At 33.7% G+C, this 21498-nt stretch overlaps 1 protein-coding gene across 3 annotated transcripts; it reads left to right on the forward strand.

Annotated features, from left to right (window-relative positions):
- The first annotated feature begins 312 nt into the window (after nucleotides 1-312).
- On the forward strand, nucleotides 313-19235 carry LOC133174082 (protein PTHB1-like). Of its 3 annotated transcripts, none has more exons than XM_061309125.1 (23): nucleotides 313-370; nucleotides 1805-1946; nucleotides 4383-4545; nucleotides 4790-4854; nucleotides 4965-5078; nucleotides 5218-5392; nucleotides 5628-5706; nucleotides 5848-5935; nucleotides 6184-6279; nucleotides 6414-6546; nucleotides 7972-8153; nucleotides 8847-8926; nucleotides 9136-9295; nucleotides 11257-11361; nucleotides 11523-11663; nucleotides 13051-13149; nucleotides 14636-14808; nucleotides 15026-15178; nucleotides 15350-15532; nucleotides 15823-16024; nucleotides 16369-16605; nucleotides 17134-17229; nucleotides 17495-19235. In XM_061309125.1, exons 2-22 carry the CDS (start codon nucleotides 1835-1837, stop codon nucleotides 17223-17225), a joined length of 2832 nt encoding a protein of 943 aa, XP_061165109.1. In that variant the 5' UTR covers nucleotides 313-370; nucleotides 1805-1834; the 3' UTR covers nucleotides 17226-17229; nucleotides 17495-19235. The 3 variants fall into 3 exon arrangements, with proteins under 3 accessions (XP_061165109.1, XP_061165107.1, XP_061165108.1); XM_061309123.1 differs by having other exon boundaries at nucleotides 332-458; XM_061309124.1 differs by having other exon boundaries at nucleotides 332-458; nucleotides 17134-17225.
- The last annotated feature ends 2263 nt before the right edge of the window (nucleotides 19236-21498 follow it).

A 21498-nucleotide genomic window follows, 5' to 3' on the forward strand; every position in this document is an offset into this window, starting at 1 on the left:
TAAAGGAAATTTTGCTGTCTTGAGAGAAAGGATGCATAAGTTAAAACAAAAGGAACCTTTTAGTAGTGTTTCAGACAAAAACATCTATACCCTTATATCATATGGTTCAGAAGTTCCGGACCTAAAAAAATGTTGCATAAAATGACTAGAATGGGGATTGGTTTCGATATAAAATGACCCTTTGTTAAACTTTATTTTAGTACATTTTCAGTCTGAAATTAATTAAATAAATAACATTTTTATAAACCTTTGCATGTTTAATACATTTTAAAGGTGAATACGAAAGTGCGATGTAATCAGAAAGTCTACGAACTTCCGCTTGCGACTGCCCACTGAAAAATATTTGGAAAGACTATGGGGACCTAAATCAGTAAATGCTTTTGTTGTTAACTCAAATTCTAGTTCAGATTTGCGGCATTGAATAAGTTTAACACGGATATGTTCTTGTGCAACTCGATGTAAGTTGTCCACTTCTTTAAAGAGCAAATGTATGGAACTCTTCCCTGACACATGCACTGAAATGATGGCCGCTTTTATCCTTGGATATATGTAAACAATGTCAAATTATGTGTATTTTGCTGCACATTTAATTTATGAATTAGCAAATTTTAGTAAATAACTCATTTTCATTATATTTAGGTTGAATTCAAAACAGTTTTTTTTTGTAAATTTTAGTCAGATTTACCATTCCTTACCTTTTTGCTTGGATTCACATTAACAGGTTGGGACCAATCGCCCAGATGGGATATAATAGACCGCTTGGGATATAATATCCCAAATGGGATATAAAATTACAGTGCAAAAAATGAAAAATTTTATTTTGGCTGTAAATATCATAAATCTGCGTCAAGATACTTATAAAGGAATAACTTTTGGTTAACAAGTTTGTCTGTATGCCCACTGTTCAGGAGATTGATCCCTCGGAAGTTCCTAAACTTCTTGGGGATCAATCTAACAAACTGTAGGGTTGCAGAAAAACTTGCTTGCTAAAAGTTATTCCGTTTTAAGTATTTTGATGCAGATTTATGATATTTATAGCCAAAATAAAAATTTTCATTTTTTGCACTGTAAATTTATATCCCATTTGGGATATTATATCCCATATGGGTTATTATATCCCATTTGGGCGATTGGTCCCAACCTGATTAATAGATAGTTTTCAGTAGGCCCAAATTAGCAAGAGTTATTTCCCGTTGGCCGCCATGTTGGAGGTCAACATGATCATATTCCTTCATTATTCAACCAACTTTAACTTTTTATACTGGCCATTGTAGGGTAAGAAGCATTGTTTTTCTGAAAAATATACATTTGTTAAAACCTCCTTTATTTCATAATTTTTATTCTATAAAGATTTTTCCCCAAATATATCTGCTACACCCTCTTAGATTTGGTAAGACAAAGAGGAAAAATTATCAGGTTGACCACCAAGATGGCGGCCAAGGGAAATAACTCGGAGAAAAAATCTGTCATATGAAAACTATCTATACCTTAAGAAATGAATGCTTTGTGCAGTTAATGTTCTTTATGCAAAAAGTTATGAGGTGACCATACACAAAGAATATTAATTATGATGTCTTTTAATTTTATTTTTCTGTAAGGATCAATTTTCAGAGCTTTGTAAGTTGTCACTCGGTAATTAACAAAAAAGTATAAATGAAAATACTGACATGTACAGTTGAAGTCCCATATGTTGTAATTTTTATTTTCTGTAAAATGCACTGCATAATTTATGAAATTTGGTCTCTCTCAGTTCAAACTGTTTATCATGATGACGTTTACTCAGACTTATACCTTTCTAATACAGGTATCAGACTTTACTTAGTTAAGAAGAGCAATGTCGCTGTTCAAAGCTCGAGACTGGTGGTCCACCACTGTCGGAGAAGAAGAGGAGTTTGATCTGGGATGTCTATGTGTAGCCAATATTGACAATGCTAGTGATGAGCTAGGTAATCATGCACATTTTCTTTTACATGCTAAATCAATTTGTTGTCATATGAGTGCTTTAATTGAATGCGTAATATTAACATTGAGGTCATTAAAATAGAGTAAAACATGCTTAATATGTTGACGGTGCGACTGTTAGGGCGAGCTCAGATACCTATATTCAGTTTTATTTAGATTGGGCTCTTCAAATCGCACGTGACATTTAGTACGTCTAGACTCTGACGTCATATGACGTCGCTTGTAAGTTGCATTACCAAAACGAAGTCTGAACAGTGCTAATTTTAATAAAGAAGGTTTAATCTACTGTTTATCTGCTATACATCCATCAAATCAAGGTGAGTTTATTTTTTTCTTGGAACTTCTTGTTACCGCGAAAACGTTGTTTGTGGCGAGATGCAATTCGCAAAGCATTATGGGACCAGGTAACTGCGGAAAAAATTCGTTTGGATCAATGTGCAAAGTCCGAATTTTCTCTTTGCCCAGGCGTTGCTTTAAGAGCTCGCCGCTTGCTGCGCTCGCTATACAGAAGTGCAAGGGATGGACAGTTTTGCTTTATTATGAACGTAATTTGTTATAGTGTGAGTTCACCATGCACTGGACACATACCTTGCTTTCACCAATTTTAAGCGATAAACTTGCATCAAACCTGAATGTCTCTGTGTTTTAATTGACTTGTTTCTGTCTTACAATGTAAAGCCCAAGATTTAAACCTTTTAATATGCTAGTGATGCCAATTTTTATTATCATTTGGTGATAAAAATACAGGAGAATGGCCTTGAAGTCACATCATATTTGATATCATCAAAGGGGAGCATCCAGAATTTTATAATTTTGCAAATTTTTAGAGTTCTCATTCTTTCATAAGACTTCAAGTGAACAAGTATGTCTTGGGTGAATGTTGTCAATGATTGAGAATTTTACAGAAAATTTAATTCAAGAAATTTTATTTCAAAGTTTGTATTAATTTCCTTAGTCAAGAGTTGTTATTTCTAATTATAAAAGTATGTTCAATTTACCATGCATTAGACACAAAGTAACCATGCATCAGACATTTTCCAGTGCATGGGTAATCACTTCCCATTTCATGTCATACCAAACTGACAGCTGTTTTGTTTTTTTTTTTGTTTTTTTTTTTAGAAAAAAAATATATATTCATTCTAGAAGATGATAACCCCCAAGACCATGGCACAAGTTGCCATATTATGAGGGATTGCAAGGCCTGATGTGATCCACTAAAATCTCTCCACTTTTTTTTTTATCTATATAGTCAATCAAATTAAATTAGTTAATTTTTAAATGAAGCATAAAAGATATTTTCATGTCACTAATGCTTAATTTATAAGCATTTCAGGTGTTTTAAAGGTAACCGCAATAAAGATAGGATGTTTTTCAGTTCAGTATTATACCGTTTGTCTTATGCATGCATATGGTGAATATAATTGTCCATTCATGGTGAATTCTGGCTTATCCCCCAAAAATTGTTTTTAATAATATTTTCTCAATACATGTAGCATAAAATTGTATCACAAATTGATATTTTAATCACATAATACATGTTAAGCTCCATTTTGATAGTATTTGGTCTTTGGCAATTTTGCAAGAACTTGTTCAAATACAAGGGTGTCCAATGCATGGTGAACTCACCCTGTCTGTTAACATGGTTAAGTTTACAATTTATTTTAGAACCATGGGGAAGGAAAAAAATCACTATGCTGTAAGCCAGTGTTTGAAACTCACCGTAAAATTAGCTAGACATGCAGGGATGACTGCTATTCGAAGTTGTCAGTCCTGCCAAAAATTTACTAGCCTGAGAAAAGAATTGTCTTTTATAACTTTGTTTTTAGCGATAACGTGAATTGGGCCAGATCACCATAATTTTGATCCCAATTCTATAGGATGATGAATTCTACCTCATTTGCTTCTTACTCTTTACTACCAATACTATTGGTTGGTTTGAGAGAGATTTAACAAATGTATGAATTTTAATTTATGGGAAATTTTAACATGTCTAGCAGGGCGTTCATACATGCAGATCAGTTCGCCCGTGGCAATATTTGTGCATCTAAGGTGGTCGGGCACACGGTTATTTCAAACACTGCTGTAAGCATCCATTCATTAGAAGCGTTTTCTCTGTAAGCGTGTTTTACAATATAAATATATAATTATTTTCAGAGTAATATTACTACAAACAGTTAAATTTTGCCCCTTTAATGTTATTTTCATGCAACCTGTTACGTCTTATAAAAACTTTTGCTCCATTTGAGCTGTACTTTACAGTGTAAATGCCATTGTTTGAATCAACTCAGTCTGAAATTCATCGAATAAGAAGTGGCCATTAAATGTGAATGAAATGTTTCAAGAAACATTTATATCTTATTCATTAATATAGAATATTATGATGATTTTTTTTTTTTTTTTTTTTTTTTAAATTTTCTTAGACAAAATTATTATTGGAAGCTACCATGGCATATTAAGAATCTTCAATCCAAAGCCCACAAAGGCAGATGATGGAGTTTGGTCTGGTTATAAACCAGAGGATGTTTTGTTGGAGGCGTCTCTACCAGAACCCATACTCCAGCTGGAGGCAGGAAAATTTGTATCGTAAGTACATTGTTTACCAGTTCATCATCATTAAAGAATTTTTTTTTTTGCATCATGTACATGCATCAGTTTTGTGGAACACAACCTAAGATTTCTTTACAAGTGTCAAATACGTAATTATATGAGAATGTGAAGAAAAAGCTGAATCTGTTTTGCAAACCAAATGCTTGAGAACAGACATCATTTGCAGTGTAAAAATCATTTAAATGATGCTTTTGTGACACATGATTTGCAAAAATTCCAGAGGGACAGAGAATTTACATTTAGCAGTCCTGCATCCAAGAAAATTAGCAGTTTATAAAGTTGCAGGTAATATATAACTTTTGTTAAGTATCAGCTGACCTTGCAATAACCAGCTTTTTTTTGAAAATAACAGATATGAGTTTTCAATGAAATAATGACCTTGACATATATTTCAGTGACATCCGGTGCTGTGGAACACGGCAGACACTTTCAGTTGAACCTTGCATTTGAGCATAATCTTAAAAGAACAACATTCAACTTTTGTTATGGTCCATTTGGTGGTGTAAAAGGTAGTTTTCTTATTCATAAGTTAAAATTTCTGTTCTAGAATCTGTAATCAAAAGAAAGTCACAAAGAATTAATTTTTACTGTTCCACTTTTTAAAATCAGATCTGCAGTTAGCTTTGACGTATGATTTCTCTGTAACAGGAAGAGACTTTATCTGTGTGCAGTCAATGGATGGAACAGTCTCTATTTTTGAGCAGGAGAGTTTCTCCTTTAGTCGGTTTTTACCAGGTGCTCTTTTACCAGGCCCAATAAAATACATGCCAAAGTCAGATAGCTTTGTAACTGTCTCCTCCACATGGCAGCTAGAGTGCTACAAGTAAGTCTCAACATTGGACATATATTTCTTCTAAGCTATAGTGGTTGATAAGATATTCAGTTTGATTTATAGTAGCAACTAACTTTTTTGAAGTTGTATTAAAACATAGAGTTTATACAGTAGTGGTGGATAAGATGTGTAATTTGATTAGTAGAGTGTAACTCTTTTGAAATTGTATCAATGCACAAAACATATACCGTGTTCAGTGCATTATGAAAGTTACCCAACTTTGCAGGTACCAAGTACTAGCTGTAGCTACTGATGCCAAAACAAAGGAAGAATCTCAGAACATTAAATCTGGAAAAAGGGTCACAGTAAGACTGCTTTTGTTTCATGAATCTAAGTCTCATTAATGGGAAAAATACATTTAGTTGCTTCTGATTTTTAGATCTCTGACAATTTTAATACTGCAGATTAAAGTTATATTAGAAGCTGATTCATATTTTATTTAACAGTGGGATTGGTTCTACAATCTTGGAGAGCAGGCCTTAGATTTGGTGGTTGTAAACTATGAAAATTGTCCTCCCTCCATTATGGTCTTAGGTAAATGAAATGCTTTTTAAGTAACATACATGCAGCTAGTATCAGATAAATCTCTGATAAAAATCCTATCCAGAAGACATTTGTTATAATTAATACATGGCATGAGCTATTAGTACATCTAAGAAATTATGCAATCCATTTATTTTGTTGATGCCTTACTGTTTAGTTACATGTACATCAGTATTCAATTTACAGTTTACTAATCTTCATTGTCTGTTAACATTCACGATATATTTGAATTTTCACAGGAGAAAGAAATATATTTTGCTTAACGGAAATGGGAAAGTTAAGGTGGATGAAGAAATTAGAGTATGAACCTAGCTGCTTTTTGCCATATTGTTCAGGTACAGATCAAGCTCCTTTTTTTCCTATTCAAAGGATAATCAGACAGAAGTGTTTTGTTTATGAAGCTGATTTCTTGTGAACCTTGTTTAATTTATTTGAGATCTACAACTTACACCTGAATTTCTGTACGTAGTTGTAGAAAATACTGTGAACTGTTTGGTGGCCACTCACACCACAAATTCTCTCATGGTTTACCAAGACTTTACGCTGAAGTGGGCAGCCAAATTAGATTTTACACCAGTCCAAGTTAGACTGGGCACATTTCAGTAAGTAGATTGCAGTTCATTTTATTCATTTTGAAGCAATGTTTTGATGAATCTTATCCAGCATACACTGTACAATTTTTTTTTTAAATAGCTGGTATAAATAAACTTTAGTTTTGTAATGAGTAAGTTTTATCAGTAATTCTCACAAATACAAAGCAAAATACCAGTAGGTTAAGGGCTTGGGTTAGGGGTCTTTTTTTATCAATGGAATAGTCACTTATCAAACATCTGTTATTTGAAATAAGAATTGATTTTAAGTGATACCACACAAAAATCACATCAAGATCACAAATTTCATTAATTTCCTGTATGTCATCGATATTTAATCAATTTTAAAGCTTGTAATGCATCAGAAAATGCAGGTGAACTATTTGACAAGTGTACATATTTTATGCACTTAGTATCAGGTAGGTATATCCATTTTATAAAATGTACATGTATATACCAGTTTGAAAATTAAAGATAGGCTGATTTTCACTCTAAAATTTGATGAAAATACATGTACGTTGTACATTAAATATGAAAAAATCTTTGTATCCATTATTTCTCTTTGATCTCCATTTATGCTACACATCAAATCAATATTGATGCTTGCATATTAGATTCTTAAGTGCAGACTATCAGAATATTAACATTAACTTTGTGATTGTAAGCTTTTTAAATAGGTATTTATTATGCCCCTGCCATAAAATGGCTGGGGCATATAGTGTTACCCTGTTCCCTCATTCCTTCATCATTCACTTTCCGTTCATTATCTCTGCAATGGTTGCACACATTAAACTGAAATTTAAGATATGGATACGTCTTAGGAATACGCAGATCAAGTTAGAGTTTGGTCTTGGTCCGATGATTTTTTGACAGAGTTATCCTTCTTGAACTTGGGAAAAAATAAGAAATTTTTAGTTTCTGCTCTCTAACTTTTGTAGGGATGTATGTATAAGGTTGAAATTGCATATGCAGGTATTTTACCAGGAAATACAGGTCAAGTTTGATTTTGGTCATGGTCCGATGATTATGACAGAGTTATTCCTCTTGAACTTCGGAAAAAATTAGAAATTTTCAGTTTCCGCTCTGTAACTTTTGTAGTGATGTATGTTTAAGGTTGAAATTGCATGTGCATTTATTTTACCAGAAAATAGAGGTCAAATTTGAATTTGGTCATGATCTGATGATTTTTTGAAAGAGTTATCCCATTTGAACTTAGAAAAGATAAGAATTTTCAGTTTCTGCTCTCTAACTTTTGTAGGGATGTATGTAAAAGGTTGAAATTGCATATGCAGGTATTTTACCAGAAAATACGGGTCAAGTTTGAATACAAATTTAAAACTAAATATTGCATTTGAAATTTTGGCTGCTTGCGGGGGCATTTGTGGCAATAACGACACATTTAGTGATAAATATAATGCTTATTGTTAACAATTACAGAGATCTGAAGGGTGTTATAGTGACTTTGTCTGACAAAGGTCGTCTGGAGTGTTCCTACCTTGGTACAGATCCAGCTCTTTTTATACCTCCTGTTCCAGAATCCAGGGAGTTAAATTATGCTGAAATGGATCGAGAAATGGCACAGCTTCAGAAGAGAATCAAGCAGTCCTCACATAAAGCAGGTAAAACCTAGTTAATAGATCAAAGAAATCACTCAAGTGACATATTGATGTCTTTGTTTGTCGTTGTGTGATGTGTGTTAATCATAGAATATTTCAAGCTTTTATAAAACTGCCAACCCAGTTAAGCCAAGTTTTGTGTTCTTACATGTAGCATATATTGCTAAAGAGGAACTTTTTGGTTGTCTATCCTAAAGGGCCCAAAAGGGTGGACCCAAACTTATAAATTTATTGCAGTCTTCATCTAGCAGACAAACTTAAGGGATTGTAATAATGAGCAAGGAGTCCTCAAATGACATTGTAAAATTTCTAATTTCTCATAGTTCAAGCCTCAGGATGGAGTTAAAATAGTCATGTATTGAGATTTTGTGTTGGTCAAAAGAAAAAATTTGAGTGCATTGTACTTTGGTATAGCGATCACTTAAGTCATAAACAGGTTCTCTTAAACACCTGACAGCCCCCCTTCTTTGACTGAACCTTATAGTTTATAGCAGAGAAAATTGACAAATACAAGTACAGGCACTGTGATAATTAGGTATCAATTATAGCCAATGAAGCTTTTTGTAGGAATTGAAAAAATTCAAGTGAACATTTGCACTGAAACAAAGAACAAATAAACTTGATTTTGAAAAGAATGACTCTCTGGAATCAGTGAATGAGTTAATGACTCCAGCTGTCATTGATTTTGTGATTTAGTTCTGATGCCCAATCTGAAGAAGCAGGAAGATGACTTGCAGCTGATAGCCCAAGTAAATCCTAACCTGGATGATGTTTCAGTAAGTACTTCATTTTTTTTCTTTTTTCATAATGAAAGCTCAGTGAATTTACAGTAAAACATTTAATTTATCTTAACATGCTGGTGACTTTGGTTGTGACAAGTTTATCTTTCATAGATGAATATCAGCAAATAATGTACCTTTCAAAAATTTTAGCAAACTTTATTTCTATGATTTATTTGCTTGACAAATGGAGATGATTTTTTTAGATGGCTACAGAGGTTGAATTTGATGACCCTGACCCTGTGCCATCCATCACTGTCCGAGTTCAGGTTAAGGCCAGGTTGACCATTGAACATATCAAAATGCATGTCCATGCCAGTTGGCCACTCAAAGCTAATGTCACCTCATTTGAGATTTCTTCTGTTGGTAAGATATCAATTAAATTGATAAATTTTAATGTAAGTAAATTATAAAATTACCACTAAATGTCAACAAGCTTGCATAGCTTAACATATCAAAATTTTTGTGATAATTTTTTAGCTCACCTGAGCTGAAGGCTCAAGTGAGCTTTTCTGATCACATTTTGTCTGTAGTCCGTCTGTCTGTCTGTCCGTCCGTCTGTCTGTAAACTTTTCACATTTTCGACTTCTTCTCAAGAACCACTGGGCCAATTTCAACCAAACTTGCCACAAAGTATCCTTGGGTGAAGGGGATTCAAGTTTGTTCAAATGAAAGGCCACGCCCTCTTTCAAGGGGAGATAAAAAAGAATTAGTGAAAAATTAATAGCATCTTTTAAAAATCTTCTTCTCAAGAACCACAAAGCCAGGGAAGATGAAACTCATGTGGAAGCTACCTCAGGTAGTGTAGATTCAAGTTTGTTCAAATCATGACCCCCGGGGGTAGGGCGGGGCCACAATAGAGGATCAAAGTTTTACATAGAAATATATAGGAAAAATCTTTAAAATCTTCTTCTCAATAACAGCAAAGCCATGATGAGTCATATTTATATGGAAGCATCCTCAGGTAGTGTAGATTCAAGTTTGCTCAAATCATGACCCCCGGGGGTAGGGCGGGACCACAATAGAGGATCAAAGTTTTACATAGAAATATATAGGAAAAATCTTTAAAAATCTTCTTCTCAATAACAGCAAAGCCATGATGAGTCATATTTATATGGAAGCATCCTCAGGTAGTGTAGATTCAAGTTTGTTCAAATCATGACCCCCGGGGGTAGGGCGGGACCACAATGGAGGATCAAAGTTTTACATAGAAATATATAGGAAAAATCTTTAAAAAATCTTCTTCTCAATAACAGCAAAGCCCTAATTGGTCATATTTATCTGGAAGCATCCTCAGGTAGTGTAGATTCAAGTTTGTTCAAATCATGACCCCCGGGGGTAGGGTGGGGCCACAATGGAGGATCAAAGTTTTACATAGAAATATATAGGTAAAATCTTTAAAAATCTTCTTCTCAGGAACAGCAAAGCCCTGATTGATCATATTTATGTGGAAGTATCCTCAGGTAGTGTAGATTCAAGTTTGTTCAAATCATGACCCCCTGGGGTAGGGGGGACCACAATGGAGGATAAAACTCTGAAATAGAAATATATAGGAAGATGTCTTCTGATGAAGAACTGCAAAGCCATGATTAGTCATTTTGATATGGAAGCATCCTCAGGTAGTGTAGATTCAAGTTTGTTAATATGATGACCCCAGGGGATAGGGATGGGTCATACTGGGGGATCAAAAATTTTACATAGGAACATATAGGAAAATATCTTCTTCTCAAGAACTGAAAAACATGTTTAGTCATTTTGATATGGAAGCATCCTCAGGTAGTGTAAATTCAATTTTGTTCAAATGATGACCCCCGAGGGTAGGGTGGGGCCCAATAGAGGGATCAAAAGTTTTACATAAGAACATAAAAAAAAAATGTCTTCTCAAGAACAGAAAAGCTATGTTTGGTCATATTGATATGGAAGCATCCTCAGGTTGTGTAGATTCAAGTTTGTTCAAATGATGACCCCTGGGATAGGGAGGAGCCACTATGGGGGATCAAACTTTTACAGAAATGTATGGGAATTTTTTTTAAAAATCTTCTCAAGTACAACAAAGCCATTTCTTATATTGACATGGAAGCATCATCAGGTAGTTTAAAATTCAACCCCCCCCCCCCCCCACCCCTAATCTTTTCAATACTGAACTGATTTGTGCTTTTGCCATGCCAATGTGCTCAGGTGAGCGATGTGGCCCATGGGCCTCTTGTTTTAGAATTTATGTTCATCATGATGTAAATATATATATTTATTTTTTGGCAAATACATATAAACTCTTAAGGTTTTTCTGTAAGGATTTTCTGCTTTATAATTTGGCTTTCTTTATGCAGATCCCAGTAATCCGTCTGAATTTTTTGTGGCATTCTTCATGGTTGGGAAGGCACTGCCTGCTGATATGTCTATTTCCGTGTCGGCTAATTACATGAGTGCATCAGGTCTGACTTCTCTTTTCTGTCTTTAACCCTTCAAAGATTGTAACTTACTCAATTTTAGTTCTATGTGCATGATATGTGTCATATTTTAGTTCTATGTGTGTGATATGTGTCATTTTTTGGTTGTCCATTTTTTTTTTAATCCAATCTTTTGTCATTGATAGGTGCTCCAAGAGTTGCCACAGCAAGGGCAAAACTCCCTATAAAGCTTGTGATAAAACCCATCCCACCAGTGAAGAATGCTGAGTATAAACTAACATTGGACAGTAACAAGCCACCAGCTAACTTAAATGAAGTCTTTCCAGGTCTGTGAATATAAATAATTTTGGATTTTGATTTCCATGTATTGTAAATTATAAACTTAAATTAATAAGTGAGAGTATCATGTTGGAATTTTCTTTGCTGGAATGTGGTACATATGTACAGTCAAACTTGTCATAGCGGTCACCTTTATCCAGCGGTCACCTGTCCTATGCGGTCATTTTATTTCCTCCCAATGAATTTTCCTATATAATGTAACTCTATTAAGCGGTCACCTGCGTAACGCGGTCAGCGGTCATCAAATTTCATGTAAAATCGCTGTTTTACCTTGTATATAGCGGCCATTTTGTCACCAGACCTAAAGTCAGGTGACTCCCAATTTTTGTCACTAATATAAATAATTGGTCTTGTGTAGCGAGATCATGGAAAAAATAATTGGCCTTATTAAAACCATTTAAAATATTGGATAATTTATTATTTTTTTTTAACAAAATAAAATAAGATCGCTAGTGACCGAAAAGGTTATCAGGAAAACGGACTTACGAGAATATTAATCTTATTGAATTGGAATCTGGTTTAAAAAATTCTGAGTGATACACAAGGTACCCTTATTTATCTATTAATTAATGGAAATAATAATTAGGTGTTTCCTAATTATGAGTTCACGTTTGGCATGCCCAACTCCGATAGGAGTAATTGCGTAAACGCATGACAGGCCGTTTTTAACACATATGAAACATATTATCTGTAGAAACCCTAATTAATTGTGTTTGTTTACACAATGTGTCCTGATTATCTCGTGATTTTCAACTAGATAAGACGACCGTTAGGATTAGTCACGCTTCATTGCTCACAACACCTGTGAATTTCATAAATCAATTTGTATTATGCACTGCTTTGATAAACTGTGAATATTATGACTTGTCTGTTTATTACGCTACTATTTATGTATTAATAAACATACAATTATCAGGACTAACTAAACTTGATTTTTTAGAGACAGTTTAGATAAAAAATACAATTTATTTTATTCATGGCACAACATGATAATGTAATTTTATAATAAAAGAAAGTTTTGTTGTTGTTTGGAGGGAGGAAAATGCAATGCCCTTATTAGACTCAATATATTTTTTGTTGGAGTCATCAAATTTATCTTGAACTTAATCTTGAGACTATTTAAATTTTAAAAAATTCTAACTGAGACAATTGATGTCCAAAACACATCTTTCTTTAATATTCTATGATGTAGTATTTTTAAAACACAGAACTTGCATAACTTGGAAAAGAATTTTTCTTGAAAAAAAGATGAACCTCTTTTCAAAGGTCACCTCTCTATAAAGGTCACTTTTAATGGTTCCTGCAGGTGACTGCTTAATACAGGTTTGACTGTACTTAATATTATAATAAAAATTAAGTGGTTTTAAATTGTAGATCTACTTGGTGAGAATGCAGGGGGACCAGGTGCTGCATTGGGATTTCAGTATTATGGAAATGGTCCTATTGTGTCTGTTCTGGCATCCAAGACTTCTCGTAAGTGTGTGGTTTCAAATGGGAAATCCATTCTGAAGTTTTATGCCCTTCAGTAGATGAGGATTGGGCAAATAGTGTTTGTCATATCTGTCTCCTGTCCTTTGCTTCCATCTGTCTGTGTGTCCCACTTCACGTTTAGCACAGTTTCAAAAGAATTATTCAAAATATTTTCATCACACTTTTTCGAGATAAGATATTCTGACCTTGACCTTCCATATGACTTTGAGCTAACTTTTCCCAATCGTGCATTTACATATAGTTCAATTTTAAAGATTTTCATAAAACATCATGCATTGAAACTTATTGAGAAAAAATTCAACTGTTTCAAAAAGATTTAGAGGGTGATCTTACTTTTGATTTTATAATGTCATTTTTCCTCATCGTGAGTTTAACTCGGTTTCTTTGAAACTATTCAAAAATATTTTCATTAAATTAAATTCTCTAACATACATTGATGAGAGCAGATCAACTGTGTCAAAACAGGGTTCGACACTAACGTTAGTCCATTAGTCTCAGACTAATACATTTTCATTTGGACTAATAAAATATGTGGCTAATTAGTCCGAATGGACCAATAAAAATTTCTGAAAAAAATATGAATAAATTACCGATGACCGATTCTCGACAACTTTTACTAGAAAACCCCGCGTGTATTTTTAGATTTCCAGCTTTTGGCGGGTAGTTACGCAATGCCGGGTCAGTTCAGCGCTTAATTTTTCGACTGATCGAAGTATAAGGTTTTGGTGATCATGATTTAGTGTGACACTTTTAAGTAAGATGTTGGACATTATGGATGTAATGTAAAGACAAAAAACTGAGATCAGGAATACGATTGTACTTGCTGATTGCAAGATTTCAATGAATCTGTGGAATAATATATTTCACGTAAATACTTTGTTTATTTCAAAAAATAATACGTATATTAATTGTCACGTTAAATTAATGTTAAAAAACATTGATGTTTCTTTTTTATGACGGACTAATAAAATCGCGTGCGGACTAGTAAAAGTAATGAAGCACTAGTCAGGCTGGACTAAAGTCTTAAAAAGTTAGTGTCGAACCCTGCAAAATAATTTGACCTTGAAATTCTGGTTGAGCTTGATCTGTCTTTCCCTAACCTTGCATTTAACTCTGTCTCAAGGAAATTGTACATTATATTTTCATCAACCTGTATACCCTGGCCCATTTTAGTAAGAGCTATTCAAACTCTGTCAGTATTTTCTTACCTTTCTTACCTTGACTGCACTGTTTCGTATTTCTATAATTTATATTCAAAAAATCTTTTCATAATTTCTTTTCATGAAACAACAAGCACTGATGCACATTAGTGAGAGCAATTCAGTATGACCTTGATGTTCCCTTTGACCTTACTCTTCCCATTTCATTTAGCTCAATTTCCTGGAACATTTTTTTTTTGGAAGGTGATCACCATGGTCTTTTAAAACAACAAATAATAATACATGAATTGATTAATTTGTCATTGTAGAGAGATACCGACTTCAGTGTGACAGATTTGAAGCCATGTGGTTAATGGTGAAGGAACTGGCAGGGAGACTGAATAGCCACTTCAATCGAAGTAAAAATGATAATTTTACACTGTATTTCACTGGACAGCTACCATTACAAGAGTACTTTGATTTGATTGATGCTCACTTTGAGGTAAGTTCTAGAGAATGAAGACATTTTTTTTATGTGGATTTTAAAATTTGGAAGATTGACTATTTTACAGATACGTTAAGATCACTGTATCATATGCTCAATACTATGCTCTAGAACATTTATCAACTAGTATTTAAAAAAGATAATTAGCATAAATTATTTTCAGTAAGTTTGTCAGGTGAGAACTATAAATAAAATTCACAAAATATCTCTACAGCATCGACTGAATGCAGAGCGATGTAAAGACATGCTAAACCAGCGAGCCTCACAGTTCCGTGCAATACAGAGACGACTGTTGACACGATTCAAAGACAAAACTCCTGCTCCGTTGTCTAATTTAGATACACTCTTAGAGGGCACATATAGACAGGTAAGTGGTTTAATCCATCAAGAGTTTGTTTGTAGGAGAAAATAATTTCTTGACCACAGTAACATTTTCACTAAAATGTTTAATAAAATTTCTTAGAAATGGTTAGACATGTGAGGTAATGTAATTTGTTTGAGATGGTTTCAGAGTGATGGTTTTTTTTTTTTTGTTCAGATCTTACATTTAGCTGAAACGATAGAAGAGAATAACCGGTCACAGGAAGTGGCAGCCCTGAATCTATCAAGTGGAACCTTTCTCTTTAATTACCTGGTCAAGTTGTGGACAACTATGTCAGATGAAGAATACAAAGTTCTACAGAACTGTATCTCACCTGTGGTCTCCAGCTCCACAGAACAGGTAAATACACTGTTATACAGTACATTTTATCATGAAACAAGGAGCAAAATACTATAGTGATTTGAGATGATGCTGAAGTGTCTTGCTGTCTGAATCAGACATTATAAGAACTGATGTATCACATACAAAATGTTCATTAGTTTGGAACTGTTCATTTGTGATTTACTAAAAGTTACTATGCTTCATGTTTACTATTGCCTCTGTGCATATACCTGTACTTATTATGAGGCCCAGATCTGAAGGTTCCTGCAAACAGTCCACACCTCACATTTTCTGTTGTTGTTTATCAGGGCTGGCAGGAGTCTGTGGATGCAGCAGTGACACACCTACTGAGGACCACCTTAGCCAAGTCCTCAAAGGACCAGACTCTCAACCCTCAACCTCTACAAATACCAGAGGACACAACCAAAGTCAAGAAACACATTGCCCTGATGTGTGATAAACTGGGCAAAGGAGCCAGACTACTAGAGGGACTACCTCAGAACTCTATGGGTAAGAAAAATTCAAAGGGGTCTATGAAGTAATGTACAGTGTAAATCTGGAAATTTACATGAAGTAGTTTAATCAAAGTGTTCAAGAAGAAATTTTTATTTGAAAATATCCTATATACTAGTGCCGTATAAACATGAATTTTACTTAGCATTAACATTGCATGTTGCTGGTACATGTATTGCAGAATTAACCTATTCACATATGGTTTTTGCTACTGATTCTAGAAAATCAACAACCTACTGAAGTATTGTTGTGTAGATTTATAGTAAATGTAGTGAAATGGATTAAAGACTGTCAATATCAAAAGATTTCTATTAAAAACCATGCCTACTTTCTTTTTTTAGTAAACATGAGTCCTTCACCAAGAAAGGAGAAGAAAGCCAAAGTTTCTGCTACAAGTAAAACTGTGATGGAGAATGGACATATAGACAATAGTGATGACACAGAGACTCTTATAGGAAGTCAGTTTGGACAACATAAGAGCAAACGTAACAAAGAGCCAGATTATGGATCAGATTTAAATGGACTTTCTGATTTATCAATGCTGGGATTACCAGCAGAAAATGTGACTTTAGAAAATGGTAAGAAATGTTGGGGAAAATTCAGCATAAATAGTGTCTGAAAAGCAGTAGAATAAATATGACCCTTTCCAGCATTTTGATGTGCTTGATGATGTGTCTCAGGTACTTGTAAAACTAGCATTTAAATTCAATGAAAGATCCAATACCTTATATTCTACAAAATACAATCATTGTGATAGATAAATACAGTTGAACTTCGGTATCTCGAACACTGATATCTCGAATACCATGGAAATGTCAAAGTGATTTGGAAGTCCCAATTGCTTATTCCTTGAGTATTTTACTCTGGATATCTCAAAGTATTTTCTCGGTCCCATTGGTTTCGAGATAACAAGGTTTGACTGTACTCTTGTATGATGGGGATGTCAAGTTGAATTTGGATGAAATCTAAAACATGGAGATGAATGTGCATGTTGGACTCTCATGTTCTAAGAGTTCTTTTTCCCTAAGAGGGGATCCATAAGGAAATTATCTCATATCATGAGGAAATAAAGAATGAATGAATGAGTTTATATTGTTTTGTTACAGAAATGTCAGAAAAGAGGAAGAAAAAGCACATAGAGGCGATGGTACCAGATTTAGATGATATGGAGGATGAACCAGTGATGCTGGAGAATTAAGTATGTATAGATAAATCATTGTACATTATTGTCAGTTTGAATGTCAGAGTTAACATGTGTAAACTGCAGATTTCCTTGTCAGCAGAACCATGCCTTTAATGCCATTTCTTTCATTAAGTTGTACAGTTTAATACAAGTACATGTACAATAATGAAGTAAAAGCATAGTTGATTTTAGACAATGTCACTCAAACTATGTTAATGACTATGAGATGTAGTGACTATGAAATGTTTATTAAATACGTGTACCTTATGCCCTTTTTTTTGCAGCACTCCTTGTTATACGTAAATTTGTGATACCCTGAACCATTGTGAAATCTCCAGTATTGATCTGAATGAAACATTCCGTCCATCAAGGAAGCAGCAGTCCTGTTTCTTTGGCTGTTATAAACTTTTCCACACCTGTGATATCTACATCCAGTCAGGTGAACTGTGTACTTAATTCTTTTACACCTGTGATATCTACGTCAGGTGATGTACTTACTTTTTCCACACCTTGATTTTGTGATAAGCTGAAGTGTTACAGACGAAAGGTGTACTCATACATCAGGTTGTGGTAAATAATTTTCATATGCTAGAGAGGGACATCTCTATCATTTATTTATAACTTATTGTCTACCTGTACCTGGGATTAGTAAATATATTCTTGCTGATCTCAAACTTGTAAAATTATCTTTATCTATTCTTTGTCCAGACATGTTATTTATTGATACATATTACTCGAATGTGTGCAAATTCATCTTTGTGATGTTTTGAAAATTCATAAACTACATGTGTAATGTATTTACTAAATTTACGAATCATTGAAATGTAGCAAATGCTGATTAGAGTTTTTTTGTTTTATGTTTTCCCCTTTATTTTTTTTTTGGTCTTCTTCCTTGTTTGAATAAATATATTAAGTGCTACATTTCTCTAAAGTTTACTTGCTTATTTCAATCATCTGAAATTTCATTTGTAATTTTATATTTGATTTGGACTTTTACTATTTCTTATATGTGTATTTACACCATTTTTAATCATAGAGCTGTCCTCATACCTAAGGATATAAATTAGCACCAGAACATTTTATATTTTGTTTCAGTCAGCTTTTTTAATATGTAATTTCTCATGAATCAAATTGAAAATGTATTTGTGTTTTACCAGTTTATGAAGTGGAGAGCAAACAAACTTTGTCACTGTTGTTTAGTTTGTGCACTGTCAGTGTGTAGTGTAAAATCTGTCCACCCTGTTTCTATAATTGTGATGATTTCTCTATTTTCAGTGCTCTTTTGTGTTCAGTTGACAATTTCAGTAACAAGATGTATATTAAGGTAACTGAAACAAATTACCTTTCAGGTTACATGTACTTTCTTTTGTGATTTTATCGTAAACTCAACAGTTTTTATCACAAAATAACTGTCCCAAGAAGTCATGATTTACGGGTACATATATGTACCCCTTCATAATGAAAAATTGGTCTATAAAAGACAGTTTATAAACAGTATTGCTAGTTGGGGAGAGGGGGGGTCTAATGAGCAAAAACAGAAAGATTATAAGGTACAGGATTTTGTATACCTTATTGTGGTGTATGCTGTTTTATGTAAGAAGAAAAAAGTGTAAATAATAGTGCTTGCTATAGAAGACAAAAGAGGTTTGCCTGAGGTATAAAATGACTAGACATTGTAATTTGTGATATAACATTAGACAACATTTCTGAAAGATATTTCATAAAGATATAAATTGCTAAATAATTTTTGAATAAGAAAATAACCTAAAACTTAAGTTCTCAATTGTTTCAATTGTAAAAGTTGTGAGAAATGTGGCAGCCAAAATGTACTGTCAGAAAGGATTGGTTTCAGATTTGGATTATAATAATACTTCTTACAAATGTGAAGTAATAGACTGGGATATGAAAATTCTTATTGACTTTATTTACAATGTTCTATGATGATTTGTGGATGCATTGTTTGTTTTTATTTCATGGTTATTACCTGAAAGAACACTGCAGAAATAAATTCTTACCAAATATGAATGTTGTGTTACGTTTATGTACAATTAGGATCCTAGTGTGCCCTGCAATTCTCTACAGAACAAAATTGATTTAATGATACCTATTAGATTGTCAGATTAAAAGAAAATCTTATTCAAGACACTTATTTTATTATCTCATTTGTATGGAGTCAACCATTTTCAAACCAGTAATTGTTTAAATGAAAAAAAAAACTTGATTGGACCGTTAAAAAGGACTTGAAGTGTATGATTTTGGCTCTATTTGAAAATAAGAGAAAATTTGCTCAATTATATGAAATATGGAGAAAACGAACAGTATTCAAGCTTGTAGTCCATTTAAACAATACAAATCGGTAGCAGAGCAAACACGGACCTGCAAAAACAGAGGCGGGATCAGGTGCCATGGAGGAGTAAGCATACCCTGTGGACCAGTCACGTGAATGTGTGCTCCTTGTCATGATCGGGTAAACGAAAAAATCTGTAGAAATTTCAGTGTGTAAATTAGTATGAAAAACGTCAGTAAGCATTTGACCTAATGATAGATTGTATTGGCTGACAAGGTCATTGTATCGACCATAGAACTTATGAAATGATGACTTTAAACGAGACTATTGATATCCGTGTTTCATCAACTTTTTGATTAATTTCTTGCCTCATGTTAAAAAAAAATATGATCGTACGTAGAGCATGCTCTTGCGTATCGAATCAACTGGGAGACACACCCAATATGCAAGTGATAAGAATATATTGCTACATAAGTAAGGGAAGTTGACATCAGAAAATTTAAAGTCATCACGTTTATCATATAAAGTTTTGTTACATGTATTAAGTTACCAATAACGCCTTTTTCTAGTAAAATATCCAAGTAGGAAACAGATGTGTCAGACTTCGTGGTGTCTTTTATATCAAGTTCACTGGGATATATATCGAATCGACATATATATGAATGGAAGTAACTATTGTTGATTGATTATACGTCGTCGATATATCGAAATGTCGAGTTGAAGACCACAGCAAGCGTTTTCTTCTCATGTAGATGTTTTTGAATAATTCTGCTTCATATAAATACAAAAATAGGTCTTCTAATAACAGGGAGCAATTGGTACCCATGTGAATTCCAACAGATTGTAGAAAACATATAAAACCTAAGTCAACGTTTTTATGTTGTACTAAAATGTTGTAGAAGTCAAGCAGACCAAACTTGAACTAATTTTCAATATTACTTTACAAAAGTTGTTATTTGCAAATTTAGAGATTAATTCAATAATTATTTAACATTTTAAAGGCAATAGAAAATTTGACTTAAGTCTATTTCATGATCCTGGGGCCTGATCTCCAAAAACCACATAGATGTTCTCAATCAGAAAAGCATCTTTTCAATATCAACTTCATAGTTACTGTGGTTAAAATCAGAATGTTTTTAACAAAATAATTTTGCAAATGACCAATGACAAGGTAAGTATATTTACGAGCTCCATTGTTATTAAAGAAGCAGCTGTCTATGATGTCAAAAAGCCTGGACTTTAATTTATCGTGGGGAATAGTTGTATAAAGTATTGAAAAGTCGTACGTTTTGATGTTATTGATTTTGATTTCAACATCCATCTGATACTTTCAATCCACTCTGACGAAGTGTAGAGTTCTTTTTTATATTTGGCCCATCGTCTTGCATAATCTTCCAAGAATTCATAATATTTATGAAATTATGACACAAGTTGAAAGATAGGGGCCCTTAGCTAAATTTTGGCCCTTTTATAATAAGTAATTTTAAAGTTCTATATTAACGTCACCAGTAATGACGTGTCCAGCAGGTCTATAGTTGTACGGTGAAGAAGAACATGAATACGTTGGAGGATTTTGTTCCAGATGTTCGATATTTAGGCACTGTTTTTGTAATTAAACAACGTGGAAGCAATTATGCAAATATGGTGGAATACAAGACTGGACCCTTTTGTGATTAGCAATATTACTTATAATAACTGCGTAAATTTCTTTGTTGGCGGGGTTGTTTGAGCAGTATTTTTCTTCCGCGAAACTTGGCGGTTTATAGAGCCTTTGATTTGCAATATCCGTAATAACAGATGAGCTTGTAACTGTTCTACCTAATTCTCACAGTCGTGTGTTCACAGTAGCCTCTGGGTTTTCATAAACACTTAAGTATCAAAAGGCAATTTTCTGAGCCACTCTGATTATCCCGGGGGGGGGGGGGGGCAATTTTTGTATTTAAAGAAAAAAAAGCAACTCGGTCTGTTCTAGACTACATGATTAAGCTAGTTTTAATTTAC

Source organism: Saccostrea echinata, unplaced genomic scaffold (genome assembly GCF_033153115.1).
Source record: "Saccostrea echinata isolate AGI-Se365-2 ecotype Australia unplaced genomic scaffold, CSIRO_AGI_Sech_v1 ptg000057l, whole genome shotgun sequence".
Classification (NCBI taxonomy): Eukaryota; Metazoa; Mollusca; class Bivalvia; order Ostreida; family Ostreidae; genus Saccostrea; species Saccostrea echinata.

Excerpts from the sequence above, each read along its gene's own strand:
- LOC133174082 (XM_061309125.1), top strand. The coding sequence starts at position 1,835 with ATGTCGCTGTTCAAAGCTCGAGACTGGTGGTCCACCACTGTCGGAGAA. Across the intron at positions 4,855-4,964 it reads AGCAGTTTATAAAGTTGCAG|TGACATCCGGTGCTGTGGAA; the intron begins GTAATATATAAC and ends CATATATTTCAG. Across the intron at positions 6,280-6,413 it reads CTTTTTGCCATATTGTTCAG|TTGTAGAAAATACTGTGAAC; the intron begins GTACAGATCAAG and ends TTCTGTACGTAG.